This window comes from Poromitra crassiceps (genome assembly GCF_964638095.1).
Source record: "Poromitra crassiceps genome assembly, chromosome: 6".
In the NCBI taxonomy this organism is placed as follows: domain Eukaryota; kingdom Metazoa; phylum Chordata; class Actinopteri; order Beryciformes; family Melamphaidae; genus Poromitra; species Poromitra crassiceps.
This window is the reverse complement of record NC_139627.1, coordinates 61,287,233-61,309,732: the sequence shown is the minus strand read 5'-3', so window position 1 is coordinate 61,309,732 and position 22,500 is coordinate 61,287,233. Positions and strand designations below refer to the sequence as shown.

Here is a 22,500-nt window from a genome sequence, read left to right as displayed (position 1 = left end):
TCTCCTTATCCCTGGACTTTGAAACTGCTGCTTTAACAATGGCCATCAAATACATGTTGTTCCCTCTGATCTTATTTTTCAGTTTCTTGTGCACGCCGCTCTCTTGCCAGAATGATTGCGACCATTACCCAATTGCAATGGGCTTTTACGATCCTCCGCTAAAAGGTCAACTCAAGACTAACTTCACCACTGACCGATTATTCAATGTGCTAATATATGATCGTATAAAAAATGCCTTCCCTCATGCCTTATTGGTGCTTGATTCTGTTGTTTTCTTAGACTTCCTGAATACTGCCTGCCGTCATAAACCCTCTATCAATGTCAAAAAGTCTCTCTCACGAGCTTTGATTTTATTGCTCCTGTTTGTCTCTGGTAATGTCAATGTAAACCCAGGTCCTCTATCTACTTCTGAGAGTTTACACCATCTCTCTACTCCAACTGAATTTGCCAACAGGCATGGAATTGGTTTCCTTCACATTAATGCTAGAAGCCTACTACCCAAATTGGACTTATTGAAAACCTGGTTTATCATGGCTAACCCAGACATCGTTGTGATATCTGAAACTTGGCTCAAACCCTCTGTTTCGGATGACGTTATACATGTTGGGGGTTACAATGTTTTTCGAACTGATCGCAAAGGTCGGGCAGGTGGTGTTGCTATTTATGTATCAAATAAGTTTCATGTATCTGTTTTACTTTCCCAGTCTTTGCCAAGGCAGTTTGAACTTCTAGCCATAGACATCATGTTTGCAAATGCCCCACTTACTGTCATTGGCTGCTATAGGCCTCCCTCTGCCATCAGTGAAACAGTGTCGAATTTAACTGAGGTGTTGTCTACTCTGAATAAATCTGAAATTGTTATTTTTGGTGATTTAAATTTGGATTGGCTTAGTGACAAATCAGAGAACTTCAAGCAGGCTTGCAACTCTTTAAGCTTAATGCAACTTATTGATAGCCCTACCAGACTCAACCCATCTAAGCCAAACAGTGACACACTATTAGATGTCATACTCACCAACAGGGCTCATAAGTATACAGCAATTACCTCCAAATCAAATTACTATCTTACCCTGACAAATGATAGTTTTAATAATCCATCAAAATTCTGGAAAACAATCAAAGTTCTACAGAACAAAAAGGCATCTGCTTTTCCCCAAGAATTGAAAATTGGAAATGTCTCCATCACTGACAAACAGGTTATGCTAAATGCCTTTAACAGTCATTTTGAGAAGGCAGGTCTTATGATTGATCAGCACTCCCCCTCTTTCCCACCTGACCCTTCAGAGTTTATTTTACCCTTCAAGTACATCTTCAACCTCCGTTCTCTCATTTGATTTTGAAGCCTTTCAGATATCAGATGTCCTTCATGCTCTAAATACTATCGACCCTAAAAAGTCACCTGGGCCTGATGGACTGGATCCATTCCTGTTAAAGGCTGCTGCATCGATCATAGCAGAGCCCATCACCCACATTTTTAATATGTCCATTGGCCTTAATCAAGTTCCAGCTACCTGGAAGCAGGCTTATGTCACACCCCTGCTTAAAGCTGGCAACCAGTCTGACATGAACAATTATAGACCAATTTCAAATCTCTCTGTCCTGTCTAAAATTTTGGAATCACTTGTCGCTACCCAATTGAAATCATATCTGGACTCACTCAATATTTTAAACAATATGCAATCTGGTTTCCGTTCGAGGCATAGCACTGTATCCGCCACTTTGAAAGTCTTTGATGACATCAAAGAGGCCTTGGACAACAAACTTGTGTGTGTGTCTCTGTTTATTGATCTGACAAAGGCTTTCGATACTGTGGACCACCCACTACTCATTAACACCTTGCTGAGAGCTGGCATTGGTAGCAAAGCACTGAAGTGGTTCCATAGTTACCTGAATAATCGCTCACAGATTGTCAAAGACGGCAACGTCATGTCTGACCCGGTCACTGTAATGAAAGGTGTCCCACAAGGATCAGTTTTGGGACCATTGCTTTTTTTAGTCTACATCAATAACATTTGTGACTAGTTCAAATTTTGTAAATACCATTTGTATGCTGATGATACCGTCATGTATGCCTGTGCTCCCACTGCCGAGATTGCCTTTTCAAATCTGCAGTCCGATTTTAACACCCTGCAGCTTGCTTTATCGGAATTGAAATTGCTCTTAAACTCAAGCAAAACTAAAACTATGATTTTTTCCTCTGCACGAGCAAAGGTTCCAACCTTCTCCATCAATACCTTAGGCGGTGTCGCTATCCAATCTGTCGATACTTATAAATACCTGGGTATTTGGTTGGACAAAAGCCTAGACTTCAAATTCCATATTGACCACCTTGTGAAGAAATTAAAATTCACTTTAGGTTTTCTGTACAGGCTTAAGTCCTGTTTCTCCATGGTTTCGAGAAAACGCTTAGTTACTGCACTTTTCCTTTCTCAGATTGATTTTGGTGATAATATATACAGGTTTGCCTCAGCCTCCATCTTGTCCAAACTTGATCCACTGTATCATTCAGCATTGAGGTATGTAACTAACTCTGGTTTCAGGACTCATCATTGCACCCTGTACAGCATGGTAGGATGGACATCTCTTACTTTGCGCAGGCTTCAACACTGGTACATTTTAGTTTACAAGATTATTTCAGGTAAATTACCCTCTTATTTAAACCGTAAGTTTACACCCTTGGAAACCACCCATAACCTTAGGTCACATCGTTGGTTTCAATACAAAGTGCCTCCTGTCAGAACAGAGGCTGGTAAAGCAAGTCTGTTCTACTATGGTCCTTGGTCCTGGAATGATCTGCAAGCCAAACTCAAACTCGAGACCCTTATCTCCTTGCATGATTTTAAACTTAGAATTAAGGAAGTGGCTACTTTTGGTTGCAATTGTTTCAACTAATATGTCAATATTAAATACAATTAAATATTGCTGCCCTTTTATTTCACTTTTATTTTCACTGTAGCCATTGTAATTTTAGTTGTTTTATCTACATTGTAACATAATGTTGTTGCTTTTAGGTGCTTTCGTTGTAATTATTGTAGCTGTGTTGTGATTTATGCAGTCCTGTTAATGTTTTGTTTTAGTCCCATCTATGTTGCTGTGTGTCTGTAACTTGATGTTGTCATGTTACGTTTTTTTTTTTTTTTTTTTTCCCGGGTTGCTGACCCTGTCTTGGCTAGGTCTCACTTGTAAAAGAGGTTTCAACCTCAATGTGACTTCCTGGTTAAATAAAGGTTAAATAAAATAAAATAAAAAGTGTGTGTGTGTGTGTGTGTGTGTGTGTGAGTGCATGTGTGTGTGAGTGTGTGTGTGTGAGTGCATGTGTGTGTGAGTGTGTGTGTGTGAGTGCATGTGTGTGTGAGTGTGTGTGTGTGCGTGTATGTGTGTGTGTGTGTGTGTGTGTGTGTGTGTGTGAGTGCGTGTGAGTGCGCGTGCGTGTGAGTGCGTGTGTGTGAGTGCGTGTGTGTGTGCGTGCATGCGTGTGTGTGTGTGTGCACGTGCATGCGTGTGTATGTGTATGTGTGAGTGTGTGTGTGTGTGTGTGTGTGCGCGTGCATGCGTGTGTGTGTGTATGAGAGAGAGTAGGAGAAAGTGCTACTGCAGAAACAATCTACCATCATATATGTTGTTAAAAGTTAACTGTTGTTAAAAGTAGCCTATTAAGTAGCAAATCCTGTTAACACTTAGGTAGTGATTTACATTGTTCTTTTTTCATTATTCATAATTTTTCATCATTGTTCAAACAGCTCTGGTCCAGTCAAGCAGCACTTTTGTGCACTAATATTATCAATTTGGCTCAACATTTTGTTTTTGAATAAAATTGCTGAAATAAAATCTACGGATTTGTTTTATCCGATTAATCGAAGAAATAATCGACAGATTAATAGATGATCAAAATAATGGTTAGTTGCAGCCCTACATAAGTGCATAGGCTACATGTGCGCGTGCATGAACGTGCAGTATTCCCGGTTTGGGGGTTTGAAAATGTGCTCACCCAGTCTGAACAGTGAAACGTACCAGAGCCACCGTCTGTCCTGCCTCCACTGTGAAGGTCACATCTCTGAGAACCTCAGTGCTGCGGACGACAGGCAGACACCAGGCAGTCAGTTGAACAGTCAAATACCATTGACATAATGTGAAATTGGTTAACGTTGTTTTTCTGGTATGTAGCCTATATATGAACAGCACTCTTCAGACATGAGGACAGACGCTCATGTTCTTCAGACATGAGGACAGACGCTCATGTTCTCAGACATGAGGACAGATGCTCATGTTCTCAGACATGAGGACAGACGCTCATGTTCTCAGACATGAGGACAGATGCTCATGTTCTCAGACATGAGGACAGACACTCATGTTCTTCAGACATGAGGACAGACACTCATGTTCTTCAGACATGAGGACAGACGCTCATGTTCTTCAGACATGAGGACAGACGCTCATGTTCTTCAGACATGAGGACAGACGCTCATGTTCTTCAGACATGAGGACAGAAGGTGAGATGTTCATTGAAGTTATTTTGTGGACGCACCCAGAGACGTAGCTGAAGCAGACGCTGTCAAACTCCACCTGACCAGCAGAGAGAACCAGGTCTTGAGCCGCATCCACATCCTGGACCTGAGGCCAGAAGTTGAAATGTCAATCAATCAATCAATCAATCAATCAATCAATCAATCAATCAATTAACCACTCAAGCAAGCAAGTAAAGCACCTGTACAGATGCATTACTTAGAGGTGGTCTATAGGTCCAGTATTTTCAGTACTAGAAGGCACTGCACTGTCAATAATGGCATTCAACCACACAGAGTCCATAATGTGTATCTCACTGTAGCAACCAGCTTAAACCCTTGGCTTTGTGGGGTCCTACTGTATACCTATAGCTACTGTATACCTATATATATATCCTACAGTATACCTATATATATAACTATACTGTATACATATACCCTATAGCGCATGTTTGAATTTGAGCTTGTTTGAATTGTTCTTTGCATTCTTCTCTCTGCTTTAATCACGGTCTGTCACTCTGATGTTTTACCTCCTTTTGTTCTGAAACGAGGTCTGACAAGTGAAATTAATGACAAACATGTTTGGAATTGGTGGGCTCGTTTATTATTCGTCCTTGCCCTCTGCCCGGTGCAAATTACATCAATAAAGGGTGTGCGTTTGGTCGCAACATGTACGGGAACAATAAGGCAAACGCACAGTTCGTGTACCACAAACTCAGCAACTCAAGTGTTGATTCCCAAGAACTTCACTGTTTTTCTAAACCTGACTGAGGTTCACTAGTTTCCATCCATTCTTCATGACTGTCTTCAGGCTTAAAGGACGGCTTTTCCGTGGGGAATATGAATATATATTAAATCTCACGCCCCTAAGGTTTTCGAATCCGCTGAAATTTTTGAAATTGGTTTTTCACAGCCAAAGCTATCAACCATCTCTCACATATTTTTTGGCCTCGCTGACGCGTTTTGCGTCATCTGGGCCAAGTCCGCCTTGCGGAAGTCGAGCACCTATGAACTACACTACTTGTGGGCCTGTGCTGCCATGGTCCCGCCTCTAGAGGTCCTCCACGCCCCTTCAGAGGTCTTGAAGAAAAACAAAAGGCAGCCATCTTTTTCCACCGCCTAGCCTATGGTAGCTAATATTAGCTTTCCATAGCTCCTTGCAAAGAGACCATATCTCGGGAACGGAAGCACGGACAGACACGGGACTGGCGGCATTGGAAAGCTCGTCAAATTTTACATCTAGTAGTAGGTGCGTTGAAGTAATGAAATCAACGCTGAGCAATGTACCCGTTTTTACACATTTTTACATTAAATAGTTACAACATCAGATGCGCGTAACTCCTTGGAAAATGCCTTAAAATGCATGATTTTTTTTTTATGAAGACATCTCCCGACATATACTTCGGTTTAAATTTGGTGCAATTTGGAGGCAATTTTATTTTTGATTTTTTCTTCTTCTCATAATGTTTTATGTCGAAGCCTTCTTCTTCTTCTTCTTTGAGTTTTATGGCGGTTGGCAAACATATATGTGCATTACCGCCACCTACTGGAGTTTGATATCAGCCAAATGCCTGAGGGGTGGGCGTGGAATCTAAGGCCACGCGAGCCCAGTGCATTGTGGGAACTGTAGGATTTCGGCTCCCCGCACCCGCCCCTCCCCCCCACCAGCCCCCCCCCCACACAGAGTGGATTTTGGTTGATATCTCTGGCTGTAAACAACCAATTTCAAAAATTTCAACGGATTCGAAAACCTTAGGGGCGTGAGATTTAATATATATTCATATTCCCCACGGGAAAGCCATCCTTTAAGTTCAGAAGTGTCTGAATTCTTGTCAGCTGGTTGTAAACTACTAGCTGGATCTAAGTCCCTTGGTTAAGTGGGTGCACTTAAACACTTTCCCACATTTTCCACAGACGGCTGAAGTAGTTATCCTTGTCTTCTGTGTCATGGCGAGCCATGCCACTTGTTGAGTGAACAATAAATCAAACGCACCCTTCTGCAGTGTGTTTACAAAAGGATGCGCATGCACAGTTGCAAAAGTTTGGCTGAGGAGCTTCCGCTGTCCGTGTCGGAATCAAATTAAACATGGTGAAACATCTTGACATATTTTGTCATTTACCTTGGGAGGATTTAGCAACATCTGCCTCTTAAAAGCCCACAGATACAAAGCAGCACTAGAGTGACCTTAGCGTTTCACAGCACGGATTAAAAACACAACAATTTAGAAGCAATTTTTGAGAGAGACTACTGTTGTTTATGTTGAGCTAACGACATAGAGTCTTACTATCTTACTACCGGTTGAGTGAACGCTGGCGCGTCTGGCCGCCGCTGCTCTCCGGTTGTTTTAATGTTTCTATGATTCTCTGCACAGTTTGCAGCAGATCATCTAGTTTTGGCGAATGTGGTACCGTTGGTCTCTACTCTGGGCTTACTGTCAATTTGATCTGATTGTCAGTATTGTGTTTTAACCTGCTCAAACATTACACGTAGCGTTGGCGCCCTACTCACCCGGCCTCTGCTGCTGCTGCTTTGGTAAATGTTACATCTGCGCGTTCATCATGTGGATCTACAATCTCGCTGTGAGCTTTGTGCTCTTGTGGACTGTCCTGTCCTTCTTAATATATCCAGCGTCAACCCTGATCCAATACATGAGTGCGGAGCTCCACCAACTTCGTTTCCACCGGTCTGTTCCCCCGCCTGTACTGCATCATCTCCCGGACATCGCTTACGTTCCCCTTCGGAGGTACATCCATCGCGGAGCCGGACGAAGCTACCACATCGATGACTCCACTGCAATAAACTCCATCTGGTCCTCCACCCGCCGCCACCCTCCGAAAAACACCCGCAGGAAGGTGGACCACAGCGCGTTAGCTAGCCTAGCCAGGTCGGCTAACGTTAGCTGCTCCAACCAGCACTCCGACGTCAAACTTGGATTATTTAACATCCGCTCCCTCACTGGCAAGGGTCAACTGCTGCAGGACCTCCTCCTCGACCGCAAGTATGACTTTCTCTGTTTAACAGAGACTTGGCAACATCCCAATGACTTCTCTCAGCTGAACGAGTCTACTCCACCTGGGTTTGTTTACAACTGTCAACCTCGTCTCACCGGCAGGGGAGGAGGTCTCGCGATAATTCACCGCGAGACTTGGAAGGTCTCATCTATCACAATGCCAGTGTCTCATTCATTTGAGTCTGTGGCTCTACAACTGAATGGACCTACTCCAACTGTTTTAGTAAACATCTACCGCCCACCCAAAGCAAACAAGGACTTCATTGATGAATTCAATACATTTCTCACCCACATCTGTTCACTCTCATCCAACATAATTCTGTTAGGTGATTTAAATATTCACATGGACAACACTAATCATCCTCTCACTAAGGACTTCATCTCTTGCCTGGACAGTTTTGGTCTTCAACAATATATTGATTTCCCTACCCATTCTAAAGGTCATATTTTGGACTTGGTCTGTTGTTCAGGTGTCACTCCTCTCAACTGTTCTGCTGTCGATCTCCCGATCTCTGACCACATGCTTGTTTCAGTTAACTTCAGTTTGACACTATCCAAAATCAAACAGTCACGTATTATGTCCTTCCGCAACATCAAAAATATTAATCTAGCAGATCTCACAACAGGCATTGACAGTTTCCCCATCATCATCCCCCCATGCACCCCGGATCAGCTCGTCTCTCATTACAACGATGGTCTCCAAACTCTGCTGGACTCACTTGCCCCGCTCAAAACCCGGACTGTCTCATTCCCCCACTCTGCCCCCTGGTTCTCCCCTCACCTACGTCTGCTGAAAGCCAAAGGACGTCAGCTCGAGCGGCTTTCCAAAAAAACGGGACTCACTATTCACAAACAGATGCACCATGCCCATATCCTCCAATACAAGGACGCCCTCTCCTCAGCCAAATCCCAATATTTTGCCGATAAAATCACTGCTGGTGCTGGGAACACCAGGGCCCTGTTCTCAGTGGTCAACAACTCACTCCGCCCCCCCGATTCCCTTCCCCCACACTTCTACTCCACTGACCACTGTAACTCCCTGATGTCATTTTTCAATTCAAAAATAGCCAATATCCACCAGCAACTGACCCCGCTCATGTCCGGTTGTCCATCTCCCCTAGCTCCCCCCCCCCACCCTCTCTGCACCTCTCTCCTGCTTCCATCTCCCCTCTTCTGCCGATTTATCAAAACTCATCCGGAAATCTAAGCCATCCACCTGCCAACTTGACCCCCTGCCCTCCTCCCTGGTTATAGCCTCCCTCCCCTCTCTCCTGCCCCTGATAACTGCAATCATCCATTCCTCCCTCACCTCTGGTTCTGTCCCATCATCTCTCAAATCCGCTGCTGTAACACCGATTCTGAAGAAACCTGGTTCAGACCCCAACATCTACAATAACCTCCGTCCCATCTCCAACCTGCCATTTCTTTCAAAAATCCTGGAAAAAACAGTAGCCTCTCAGATTCATGCACATCTCTCCGAAAATAACCTCTATGAACAGTTCCAGTCCGGTTTCCGTCCCCGCCACAGCACAGAAACAGCACTCCTCAAAATCACAAATGACCTCCTGATGGCAGCTGACTCCGGACTATTATCCATCCTCATCCTCCTCGATCTGAGCGCTGCATTTGATACCATATCTCACTCCACCCTCCTTAACCGCCTAGCCTCCATTGGTATATCTCACACACCCCTAGACTGGTTCCATTCTTATCTCTCTGGCCGTACTCAGTTTATACAGTTAAAATCATTCATATCTCATCCTTCCCCCCTCTCCTCCGGTGTTCCCCAGGGCTCTGTCCTTGGCCCTATCCTCTTCATCATCTACCTCCTCCCACTTGGTCTGATTTTCCGTAAATACAACATCCATTTCCACTGTTACGCGGACGACACCCAGCTCTACGTTTCCTCCAAACCCACTTCCACCCTCCCTCCCTCCTCCCTCTGTGCCTGTTTACAGGAAGTCAAATCCTGGTTCACCTCCAATTTTCTCAAACTGAACAGTGACAAAACAGAGGTAGTCCTCATTGGTTCCAAGTCCACACTCACCAAGCACCCCAGTTTCACCCTCACCATAGACAACTCCCTGGTTTCCCCCTCCCCTCAGGTCAAGAGTCTGGGTGTCGTCCTCGACAGCACCCTATCATTTCATACCCACATCAACAACACCATCCGGTCCGCCTACTTCCACCTTCGCAACATCAACCGCCTCCGCCCTTCACTCACTCCCAACAGCGCCGCAATCCTGGTCCACTCCCTCGTCACCTCCCGCTTGGATTACTGCAACTCCCTTCTCTTTGGCCTCCCCCACAAACTCCTCCATAAGCTTCAACTCGTCCAGAATGCTGCTGCCCGTATAATCACCAGAACCCCTGTCATCAATCACATCACCCCCATTCTACACCAACTCCACTGGCTCCCCATCAAACTACGCATAGTCTATAAAATCCTCCTCCATACTTTCAAGGCCATCCACAACCTCGCCCCCCCATACCTGTCCGACCTCCTCCACCTCAACATCCCCACCCGGTCCCTCAGGTCTGCCTCCTCCATCAACCTCACTGTCCCCCCTGCTCGTCTGTCCACCATGGGGGCAAGAGCATTCAGCCGCTCTGCCCCTCGCCTCTGGAACTCCCTCCCCCCCGACATCAGGAACATCGACGCCATCAACGTCGAATCATTCAAAACTAACCTCAAAACACACCTGTTTAGGCAGGCGTATGTAGACACATTTCCCGCTGGTTGCTCTGCTGCAAGCTCTGTGCTTTTGTAATGTAATCAAACTGTTTTGACTGTATTTTGTAACTGTTTTTTCTTGTTGTACGGCGACCTTGAGTGCCTTGAAAGGCGCCTTATAAAATAAATGTATTATTATTATTATTATCATGTCAGCAGATGTGTTGTTTATGTTGACCTAACGACATCATGTCAGCAGATGTGTTTCCTTGTTGGGAATGATGCGATCGTGAGAGCTTCTGTCTGTGGGATATCTGGGATATATTCAATATTGACGATGATGCCACAAGCACTTTTATTCAAACAAGACTGTGTTCAAAATAAAATTCCTTCCCATAATAAAGCATATTCCATGTTACTGGTATGTGCTGGCGTGAGAGGCAACGTACAGTAGCTACAGTACTGTCCATATATATATATATATATATATATATATATATATATATATATATATATGTGTATATATATACAGTATATACACACACACATACAGGTATATATATAGATATATGAAGAACGTACATTAGCTACAGTAGGCTACTGTACGTTCTTCATATATATATATATTTATTTATTTATTTTTCGGACAGCCACCAACACGGTCACCTAATTTACTGGGTAAAGACACAATGAGGGTAAACATGGACAAATTTTGTTCAGGCATAAACGCGGTCACCTAAATCAATGGCTAAACGATCTTTCTTTTTCTTTCACTTTAACTCATTGAGTGCCAGCCACTTTTGGAGAACGGACCCTCCCAGTGCCAGAGTTTCAGAGCGTTTTCAGTGATTTCTCGAGGCCCACAGAATATTGTGTGATATTACTGTAAAATGTAAACACCGAACACGCACAAAGAACGATGAGACTCTATTGTATCAGCAGCAAAAAAAAGTTTATTGATATCATTTTCCGTATAGTTATCAGCCGGAGAAGATAGGTCAAAAACAGCCAAAAATGGCGTTTCCATCTAGGAGCTGAGATATTGAGCCTTTTGTGAAATGAAGCATTTCAAGCAAATCACTGACTCTGAAACTAATATTTTCTGACCTGAAACATCTGAACAGTAATTTCCTTCAATAAACAGCACCCACACCCCCCTCAACTCCAAACTCCTCCTCCGTGGGAGTGTCTCTGGTGGCTTTGCTCGCTGTGCTGGCTGCTGCGTGTGTCTGCAGGCGAGTCTCTGCCTCCTGCTATGGCAGGCTCTGCTGCCTCACGGATCCACGTTCAGATGGCGGCCGCTCGTCGGGGGAGTCTGGATGGGGCTCGCGTTCGTCTGCGTTTCTGGGGTTTCGGTTGTGAGCTTGGATGAAGCTGCGTCTGATTATAGGCTTTCTGCTGCGCGTTTCAAAGTGCGCTGCACCCAGTCTATTTTCGGAGCGTTCAGCCTTGTGGCTCCCAGCGCGACACTGTATAAGCCAAACCATTCTCAGGGCTGAATCATTGACAGTGGTGGTGTAGTCAGGAATGTCATACCGAATCGACCTGGATAGCTAGGCTTAGATAGTGAGGTAATATGCAGTTGTGCGGTGGTAGCATGGAGGGGGGTGTTTCCAGGACGCTGGATTACACCGTTAAGCCTTCTTGAGGTGTCGTGGGCCTAACTTAACGAAACGTCGGTGGAGGAAGGTGCCCACTTGAAAACCCCAATAACATGCTTCATACTGCTGTTGGCTAGGGTAGGTAACTGGTGATTTGTGTCTTGTTTATTAGTTTGTTAGCATGTTAGCTTGTTTTATTCTGGATTGGGCTTCTAAATGTGTTTTTCCTCGGATTTTGGCACAAGGGATAGTAACATCTTGTCCTGTGTATTAATTAATAATTCTGGCGGCTAATCGTGTGGAGAAGCTATGCAGCAGAGACAGAGACATTTGTGGGAGCGGATTGACTGCTGTTCGCAGCTAAAGTTGGCTCCAGGCAGCCAGAGCAATCTGTGCCGCTCTGGCTCATGCATCGGTTTCTCTTTGATCACAGGGATTTTTCTGCTTTTTTTCCTCAACTTTCTCTAATCTGGAGAGCACTGTCGCCACCTAATGGGTCGGTAAAATAGGTTTTACACATTCAACATGCCCCAAAATTTTACAGGAGATGGATCTGGCTTTGATCCACGTCCCACCGTCAAAAAACGCAATTGACGACAATCGTCGTCATTGGCACTCTACGTCACTAAAGCAATTGACGACGATTGTCGTCATTGGCACTCAATGAGTTAACAACCGTTACAGGCAATACAATATAATACAATCATTCTCAAATCCACTTGACATCAGATGAATCACTCATGACAAATACTAGCAACAAAAAGGGTTTCAGTGTTTCCCCTAGAACATTTTTCAGGCCTGGAGGGATTTCGAAACGTACCTCGACCGCAACGGTGGGCAATGGCATCCCAAGTATCATCATACTATTATGGGATGCGATGCGAACAGTTGTATTATGGGATGTGCGTTTCGCAGGCAACAACGACACACGTTGACATGTTTTGTAACAGCGCTGCATGCTGGCACAATGCTCCTAAAAGCAAAATGCTCAATTGTTTTGAATGATTTGGCATCTTCTATTACTGTCAACACTGTCAACACCAGTATTGCATTAGCCAAGTGTGGCCCGTAAACAATTTTTTTTAGAACAAAACAACAACAAAATTAATGCACGCATCATAATAATAATAATACTGTAATGAAAAAAATACACTAGATTTGAAATAGAATGAAAATTAAATAGAATAAAATGTTGTGTACTTTTGTACTGAAACATTACCAGATAAGAATGTAAGAAATATAAGAATTTTACAGGGTAACACTTTACTTGGATAGTCCGTCTACAGATAGTCTACAGAGTATTAGTAATGTTTTACATGTGGTACTTGATTTGAATTTTCAACCCATTCATTTATTGATGTTTTATTCGATTTTGACAAGTTATTACATCATCAATTGCTGCAATCCCTCCTTCCCTGGCTTCCGCTCCTCCCTCCTCTCCCCCCCCCCCGTCTCTCCTCCCTCCTCTCCCCCCCCGTCTCAACCCCCCCCGTCTCTCCTCCCTCCTCTCCCCCCCGTCTCTCCTCCCTCCTCTCCCCCCCGTCTCTCCTCCCTCCTCCCTCCTCCCCCTGTCTCTCCTCGTGACTCCCAGCGCCTGCTGCAGCTTCCCAAGCCAAATAAAAGGAGCGCTGTGTTTTTAAGGTGGACTGATGCCTTTGTCTGTATTCATGTGGCTGTTTACCATATCAAGGGCCTGAGCGTTTTCCCACAGACACACACTCACTCTGTTTGTTTCGCTACAAAAATGCACACAAACACACACACACACACACACACACAAAGTCACTCGCACACAAACACTCGTTGACCTTCTAATCCATTGACTTTTGACTGAGTGAGTTTTTTTCTCTCCAAGCAGGAATAAAGAAGCAGGCCTTTTACAGCTGAAGGGTTAATTCAGTTTTTAATTGGGTTTACATGCAAACAGAAACCGAGAGCAGCAGAACATTCAATTCTCAGTCAGTTATGTCTTTAAAGGAATAGTTAGTATTTTTTTTGACGTGGGGTTGTATGAGGTACTTATGGATAGTTAGTGGGCTGCCCACAATAGAATGCCTCCAGCGCACTTCGGCTTGGGAGCAGCGGCGCAGCTCAGAGAAGGGAAACGGAGCTCTCGGCTTCTGTCAGACAAATCAATGTCAAATCAATTTTTTGACCATTTTAAAATAATCTTTTCGCTTTGCTGTCAAACAGCCCTTATTGGTGATGATGATGATAGCGACACCGTGGAGACAATGCCGGCTCTCACTGCAGCCTATGCAGTACATGTAGCCGCCAGTATGTGGCGATGTGTTAGAAATGCTGACTGTATTGTTCTAAGGCTATGTCTCCATTAGGCCGTTTTCTAGGGAGCTGCACTTTGTTTGCATCTATTGTCCACACTACCTCTATTGTTTTGAGCGTCAAACATGAAGACTCTGCGCTCTGGCAGCTGAGCCCGGAGTCTTCATCAAAATCCTGGTTGGAATGGGAAGGTGGACATCTGGAGAACGGAGTTTTGAAACGATGTGTTTACAACCCACGACTAATGTTACACAGTTTCAACATGGATAGTCTCGACGCCCGACCCATGAGAGTTCTTACGCTGATACACTACATTACTGCATGCTGCAGATCTCTCTCTGGGTCTGATACACTATGTTACTGCATGCTGCAGATCTCTCTCTGGGTCTGATACACTATGTTACTGCATGCTGCAGATCTCTCTCTGGGTCTGATACACTACATTACTGCATGCTGCAGATCTCTCTCTGGGTCTGATACACTATGTTACTGCATGCTGCAGATCTCTCTCTGGGTCTGATACACTATGTTACTGCATGCTGCACATCTCTCTCTCTGGGTCTGATACACTATGTTACTACATGCTGCAGATCTCTCTCTGGGTCTGATACACTATGTTACTGCATGCTGCAGATCTCTCTCTGGGTCTGATACACTATGTTACTGCATGCTGCAGATCTCTCTCTGGGTCTGATACACTATGTTACTGCATGCTACAGATCTCTCTCTGGGTCTGATACACTATGTTACTGCATGCTGCAGATCTCTCTCTGGGTCTGATACACTACGTTACTGCATGCTGCAGATCTCTCTCTGGGTCTGATACACTACGTTACTGCATGCTGCAGATCTCTCTCTGGGTCTGATACACTACGTTACTGCATGCTGCAGATCTCTCTCTGGGTCTGATACACTATGTTACTGCATGCTGCAGATCTCTCTCTGGGTCTGATACACTACGTTACTGCATGCTGCAGATCTCTCTCTGGGTCTGATACACTATGTTACTGCATGCTGCAGATCTCTCTCTGGGTCTGATACACTATGTTACTGCATGCTGCAGATCTCTCTCTGGGTCTGATACACTATGTTACTGCATGCTGCAGATCTCTCTCTGGGTCTGGAACACTTTCCCTCAGCCGGCTGGTTATGGGAGGGAACCGTTCACTTGGTCAGTCATATGCCAGTGATGGATTCAGTCCTCCCCAATCAGTAACGACTTTGCGATCAGACAACATGGGAGGCGCAGCCCATTTTTCGAACGGCTCTCTCATCGGTGCTACGACCTGTCACTCATTCAATTTCAACCCGCCTTCAAAACCAGCAGTGGCTGTGAAGTGGCACAGACTCATTTATGTAGTATGCAGAGTCTGGGGAGAGACCAGAACATGGAGAACCAAAGTCTGACCTTGTTATTTGTGATTCAAAGCATTATGGTAGCACAGCGTTCCCTGCAGCAAAGAACACAAGCGTTGTTGGACATCGCCTTCTTCTTTGCCTTGGCCGTAGGCGTAGTTGCTGCCCTCTCGATGTGGACTCCGGTACTACACATTAAATCGCCTGGCATGGTTCTGCGCAACCTCGACTTGGCGCCCTGCACTGGCGCCGGAACAAGGGGGACATGGGGACATTTTGTCCCCCTTAAAATTTGGTCCCCCTAAAAAAAAAAAAAAAAAAAAAAATTTTTTTTTTTTTAATCTGAGGGGCCAACTGCCCCTGACGCTTAGAGCCCACTTTACACTGTTTACACAGCCTGTGATGCTTGTTAAAGCCGTGATCATTGTGGGATTATTACACCTGAGACAGACCCAGGGATCAAGTTACAGAGAGCCCACTTTACACTGTTTACACAGCCTGTGACACTTGTTAAAGCCGTGATCATTGTGGGATTATTACACCTGAGAGACAGACAGACCTGGACTCTGTACTGCACTCACTGTCATTGGCTGCTGCTATAATCGTATACGGTTATTGTTATTTTATTTTTGTGTTGAGATGACAAGTTTTGCACTGTGTTTCGAAGTGATAATAATAATAATAATAATAAGTTCAGTGTTTCTGCCTGTGTTGCTGTCTGTTGTAGTGTAATTATGAAATGACCTAAAGGGAGAGCAGGTCACCAAGTGAGTGAGAAAAGGAAAAATACTGAATAATTACATCACTACAGTATAATCCTAATGTTAATTTAAAATGAGATATTCATCTAAATATGGCTAAAAATCATCCAAACGTCCATAGAAACGTCAATTTTTCGTCGGCGCCCTTATGGGCGCCGATAAAACGATTAAAAAAAACCAATAACCAATAAAAAAAAATATATATATATATATTTGAAAAAAAAAAAAAAAAAAAAAATTGTGTCCCCCTTATTGCAAACTCGTTCCGGCGCCACTGGCGCCCTGTCGCCGAATGGCGGCGACAGCGAGACTGTGCATACTCGAACGTAACTCGGCGCGTTGGCTGCGGTACACGTCCAAAACGTTATCGTGTCGTTTACCAAGAACTTGCAATCATGTCGGTGGGGGGACATTTTATTGCCCTTCCATTTCAAAACTCATTCCGGTGAGCCTGCAGAAGGCTTTGCTAGATGAGGGACAAGCACTGTTAAATGAGGAAATGGCATTTCCTCATTCCTCACAACAAGGAGTTGACGCCGCAGAGTCACATTTTCGAGGAGCTGCACGCCCCCTCCGCCGAGCTGCGCCGACCCCCTCGGCGCAGTCAGCGCCGGCGATTTCGCTCGAGCATAATTTGCGCTTAAGGCATGTGCCCAGCGTACGTGACGTGACATGTAGCACGTCTCGCAGGAGCTAACAAGCAGACAGAGCCTGCTCTGTGACGGGGACGGCTTTAACTGCAATGTTGCAAACGCTGTAGTGAAGATGCTGCAGCCTCAAGGAAAGCATTTCTTCACTGGTTATATGGGAACAGCAAGCGCTGTATTACACCACGGATTAGGCTACCTCACAAAGTGCTGATGGTGAGACTCGTTTCATTCATATCTGAGCTGAGGGTTGGGGATCGCAGTGCTCTTCAGCAAGTGTTTATTCTTATTTGGCTGTGGTTTTAGATCATCCTCTTCAGAGAAACGGTCACTGCAAACGCGGTTGTGTTGATGTCTATATTCCGTCGATCTACTATGTCTAAAGCTGATAAGCTCCACCCACCTCTGTCTGCTCTGTCAGAAGAGTCAGCATGTTCTCCATGTCCACAAACGCGCTCTGAATCAACCTGAGAGACATAAGGCACAGATATGTATTATTGGTAGTAACAATAGTTGTAGTTGTAGTAATAGTAAAACAGGTCTGTATATCTTTTTTTTAATTGTCGGGTCCAATCGGATCTAGAAACCAATTTCCCGGGTCCATAGGTTTCGGGTCGGTCATTTTGGACACATCTCTAAAACAAACACGTGTGTAACCGCCTCCTGTCTGCCAATCAGTGTCATGAACACAGCGATGTGCCGTCTCACCTGTAGTAGGTTCCAAACCAGTTGAGAGGAGTGTACAGCTGGATGATGTAGGTTCCAAACAAAACGTAGTCCCCGACCTGAGAGAACCGCAACCGCAACCACAACCACCAACACACATACACACATACATACACACACACACACACACACACACACACACACACACACAACAACACACATACAAACTGCTTCAATGACTGGTGATCTAACTCTACTGTGCTCTACTAGAAGTGCCCATCAGCCACACAAACCAGAGTCAAATTCCCTGTTTGTGTTCATGTGTGTACATACTGAGCCGATTCAGGAACCTGTTTGTGTTCATGTGTGTACATACTGAGCCCATTCAGGAACCTGTTTGTGTTCATGTGTGTACATACTGAGCCAGTTCAGGAACCTGCTCGCTAGGCAAGTTACAGTGGAATCCGTGATCAACCGCTTACAGTATATTGGTCAAAAAGCTTGGTCCCGAATCATTCCTATCTATACACATGCTGTTTGAATCATTTGCTTATAGTGATCAATACTCTTATAGTGATCATTTTGGGCCTTGTCACACCTGAAAACAATGGAAAAAATATGTAAAACGACACTATTTCTAAAAAAAAATAACTTACTGGCTTAATGAGCCAACGAGATACAGCAGACCACTGTGTTTGAAACTGCTGGAGGCCTAGGCTAACTTACTGTATGGATTTTTAAAGTCAATAACATCGAGGAGCACTTTTATGACTTTTTAAACGTTTTCTGAAAATCACCCAAAAAAAAACCCATTTACGCTTCAAAAGTCATAAAAGTGGTCCAGGTTTGTGAAGATTATCCTGCTGAGCACAAATTTCCACTGCCATAAACTTTTGTTGACCACAGATCTTATTTCATGCATTTAAAGTCGAGCTGAACCCAAAAATGTGTGTTTTTTGTTGTTGACATACCTGGGTATTCAGTGCACCTATTTAATAATGCATGCCAAAAAAAATCACACAAATCTAATTTCTTCACAATTTCTCACATCAAAGGCTCATTTTTCAAGATTTCATTCATAACTGTAATGTACAGTATGGTGAAGTCAGCTAGTACTATAAAATGTCTACCCCATTTCAACCAATCATATCACAACATGGCAGCTGTCAATCAATCATTTCAAGGATAAAATACTGCGGGCAAGATGGCAGCCTAGTGCCTGTAACCTGGCAGAATTTCTACCCCATAAACTAACTAATAACTCAATAAGTTATAATAATAAGGCTAATAAGTATGTAACATACAAAATAAAACAAACTGTGATGTCTTCATTTAATGTAGAATGCAGAGACATGTAATGGCTCGTTAAAGTCGAATTCCCAGAATAATGTTAACGTACGCGGGTGTTACCCCGGCACCTCGGAGATTCCAGGCCGGCAGGCAGCGCTCATGCCTCGGATTCTCCGATCCGGTCGACAGGGAAGCAGCTGGCTGCCTGGTTCTCTGTGGATCCCACTCGCCACAACCCGCTGATTTGGGGGCGGAACACGCCAGGATTGGCCAATACCAAATCCAGTCCCCAGAATTGTCAAATCAAATCATCGACACGATTATGGCCCGCCTCTCAACCCTCTGTCATCTCAGACAAGATTTGTTTTCAGCAGGTTTTCAGTCTGAAACCCTCGCACCACTTGGGTTCAGCTCGTCTTTAACTGAAATCCCCCATACTAAAAGCCCATTCACTTTCCCCCTGACCAACCCATTCCTGCAGTACTCTATTCTATAGTTCTGTACTGGCCTGCCCACCTGGAACTGGCCCTCGGTGACCAGGCGCGCACACAGCAGAGAGCCAGCCAGCAGCCCCGATCCTATGATGACGTTCTGAGTCTGGTTCAGCAGAGCCAGAGAGCCACTGCTCTTCCACTCACACTGCTGCACACACACACACACACACACGCACGCACACGCGCACGCACACACACACACACACACAAAAATATAGAGATATATACATGTGAGGAGGAAAATATTACCTATAGCTCAATGTTAATTATTAAACTAAAATGCAAAAAATTGATTATCAGATCTGCTAAAATGGTAAAAGAATGCAAAATGTATCAAATGTACTTCTTCAGATCGCTAAATTCTCCCTGACACTTTTAAGTATTTATTATTGATATTACATGAAAGACAATATCAATTAAATATTGATTTGAGATCATTAATAAGGGATGCACCGATTTATTGGCCGTACATCGGTATCAATAGTGTAACGATGGGCTGAACGACTTTAGAACAGTTCAGTTATTCTTTTGATAATGAAGATTTCTTTCTTTCTCTGTCACAAAAGGGGGAATAAAGGACAACAACAACAAAACAAAATAAACAAACACAAATAAACATTAGTATCAGCTATCGGCCAAATGGTTATTTTTGGGAGAATCGGCCCAGAATTTCACAATCGCTGCATCCATAGAACCAATTAATTAATTTCTAGATTCAAAGATCAATAGTCTTTAAAATGTGAATGTTGCAGATCTTACTTGGTATTTCAGAATGGCTTCTTCAAAGCAGCGAACCTCATAACCCGCAGCATTGTAATATTTCACCTGTGGATGAATTAGATGTGCAGTGAGAGACATTTCATACCAGTTGTTGAGACCTCTACATCATCAACCACCAGGGGGCAGAAGGCATGCACCAGAGGACCTTCAATTGAGACATTGTGGTGACCACAAATTGACCACTAGCAAACTCTAGTCTAGTGGAAATGGACAGAAAGGTCAAGTGCAGGTTTGGACTGTCATGTGACTCTCATGGGATGGGCCTCATTCTGGCCTTGCCTAGTCAGTCTAGGTCTCCCCTCAGCGGACGACAGACCACAGCTCCATGCTAGTTAGCCACCCCATGTTAGCTAGCCCACAACAAACCTTATTATGAGATTAAATAAATAAATGGCTCCAGCGACTTGCTGGGCTAACATGAGATCTGACTCTCTCCTCTCCTCTCCTCTCCTCTCTACACTGGTGACCCCGAGGGTTTGCTACCGCCTGAAGTAAACCACAAACATGCAACAAGCACCGGGACACGACACTAGCCTACACCACGCTACCCCTCCCATAAACCAACGGCAATGCTAGCTGGCCCAATGCTAGGTCTCCTGGACACCAGCCCGTCCTCTACATCTTCCCCTTGAGTTGCTACGAACACGCAACGAGATGAGGCACTCAATGCTGCTGCTAGCTGCCACGGAGCTAGCTTCTGACAGCAAAGCCCAAGCTGACCCGAGTGGGATCTCATGTTACGGCTTCAGGAAACGCTCGGTGACAAGCAGTGATGTCAACTACCGTCTCAAAGTTGAGCAGAGAGTCGACGGCTCTGGACTTGGCGTTGTTGTCCTGACTGTTCATCTCCCTCCTGTAGCGCGTCCTCCACTCTGTGATCAGGACGGTGCAGGCTGCCGGAGGAGGAGGAGGAGGAGAAGATGAAGATCAAGAAGAGTTTAGGTTTTATAGATTTTATAGTAAAATATGTTGGAACTGTTGTCCTAACAGCTTACAATGCATATTTCTATATTGTCACATCAGGACATAATTTCCATTTGTTCTCACACACACACACACACACACACACACACACACACACACACACACACACACACACACACACACACACACACACACACACACACACACACACACACACACACACACACACACACACACAGAGTGGCTCACTGATATAGAGGACCATGCAGGTGAGGACAATGAGGCCAAACCAGACGCTGAAGTAGGAGGCAAAGTAGATGATGGCGATGATGATGTCAGCAACAGTGGGGAAGATACTGAAGAGGATGTAGCTGATAGAGAGAGAGGGGGAGGAGAGGGGAGCAAGGAAGAGAGGGAGAGGGAGGAGAGGGGAGGAGAGGAGAGGGAGGAGAGGGGAGGAGAGGGAGAGGAGAGGGAGGAGAGGAGAGGAGAGGGAGGAGAGGGGAGGAGAGGGAGGAGAGGGGAGGAGAGGGAGGAGAGGGGAGGAGAGGGGAGGAGAGGGAGGAGAGGAGAGGAGAGGGAGGAGAGGGGAGGAGAGGGAGGAGAGGGGAGGAGAGGGAGGAGAGGGAGGAGAGGAGAGGGAGGAGAGGGGAGGAGAGGGAGGAGAGGGAGGAGAGGGGAGGAGAGGGAGGAGAGGAGAGGAGAGGGAGAGGAGAGGGAGGAGAGGAGAGGGAGGAGAGGAGAGGGGAGGAGAGGGGAGGAGAGGAGAGGGAGGAGAGGGGAGGAGAGGGGAGGGAGGAGAGGGCCAGCTACATTCTGCAAGTCAACAGGTAAGCTCATTCCTCTGTTTACCTTTTATTATTAATCCAAAGAACATTTCCCCTTTTTATATCAACAACATGTAAGTGTATCTTCTCTGAACCTCCCTACAGCTGTGCAGCAGTCTCTGACACTGGGGACAACTGTCGCCAAAAGACTCATTCTGAAGGAATGGGAGTCCTCCTCTTCACCTTCTTTTCAGGTGTGGCTGATGGACATGATCTCTGTTATACAGATGGAGAGACTCGGGTCCCTGAGAACCAACTCGCTGAAAAGGTTCTCGGCTATATGGGACTCGCTTTTGGCCGACTTTGACGAGGTTAAAGGTCCTTACACATCAAGAGCGATGCGAATATACGGCACGAAATTGCGATGCGAGTTTTGACCCACCTGTCAATCACAGCCACAGATGTGTACATGTCGGGAGCGAATTTCTGAAAAATCGACCGTGGTTCGAAAAAATAAACACCGCAATAGCTCAGCGAAACTTCGCCATTGGTATGCACGGCTGCATTGACTGATATTCACGAGTTTCCTGATGAGACCGTGGGCGCTTCCATGACACCCTCCCTCCCTGTTTCCAGCTGCCGGTTGCCTGTTTCTGCCCAGGACCGCTCATAGCGAAAGAGACTGAAAATAATCATAATAATTGTTGTGACTATGTACCTACCTATATCTTGTAATGGAGCCCC

General features: G+C 45.0%; 1 protein-coding gene across 1 annotated transcript in view; it reads right to left on the bottom strand.

Moving 5' to 3' along the window:
- The window catches only part of LOC310778007 (ATP-binding cassette sub-family B member 6-like), a gene marked incomplete at both ends in the record, with an annotated part of 103,804 nt that overhangs the window by 54,012 nt on the left and 27,292 nt on the right, over positions 1-22,500 (bottom strand). The window contains 8 exons of the mRNA XM_083638327.1: positions 4,012-4,069; positions 4,526-4,611; positions 17,239-17,302; positions 17,544-17,620; positions 19,308-19,433; positions 20,045-20,110; positions 20,849-20,958; positions 21,239-21,360. Of these exons, the coding sequence (XP_083494453.1) occupies positions 4,012-4,069; positions 4,526-4,611; positions 17,239-17,302; positions 17,544-17,620; positions 19,308-19,433; positions 20,045-20,110; positions 20,849-20,958; positions 21,239-21,360 (709 nt within the window). The remainder of the gene's footprint in view (positions 1-4,011; positions 4,070-4,525; positions 4,612-17,238; positions 17,303-17,543; positions 17,621-19,307; positions 19,434-20,044; positions 20,111-20,848; positions 20,959-21,238; positions 21,361-22,500) is intronic.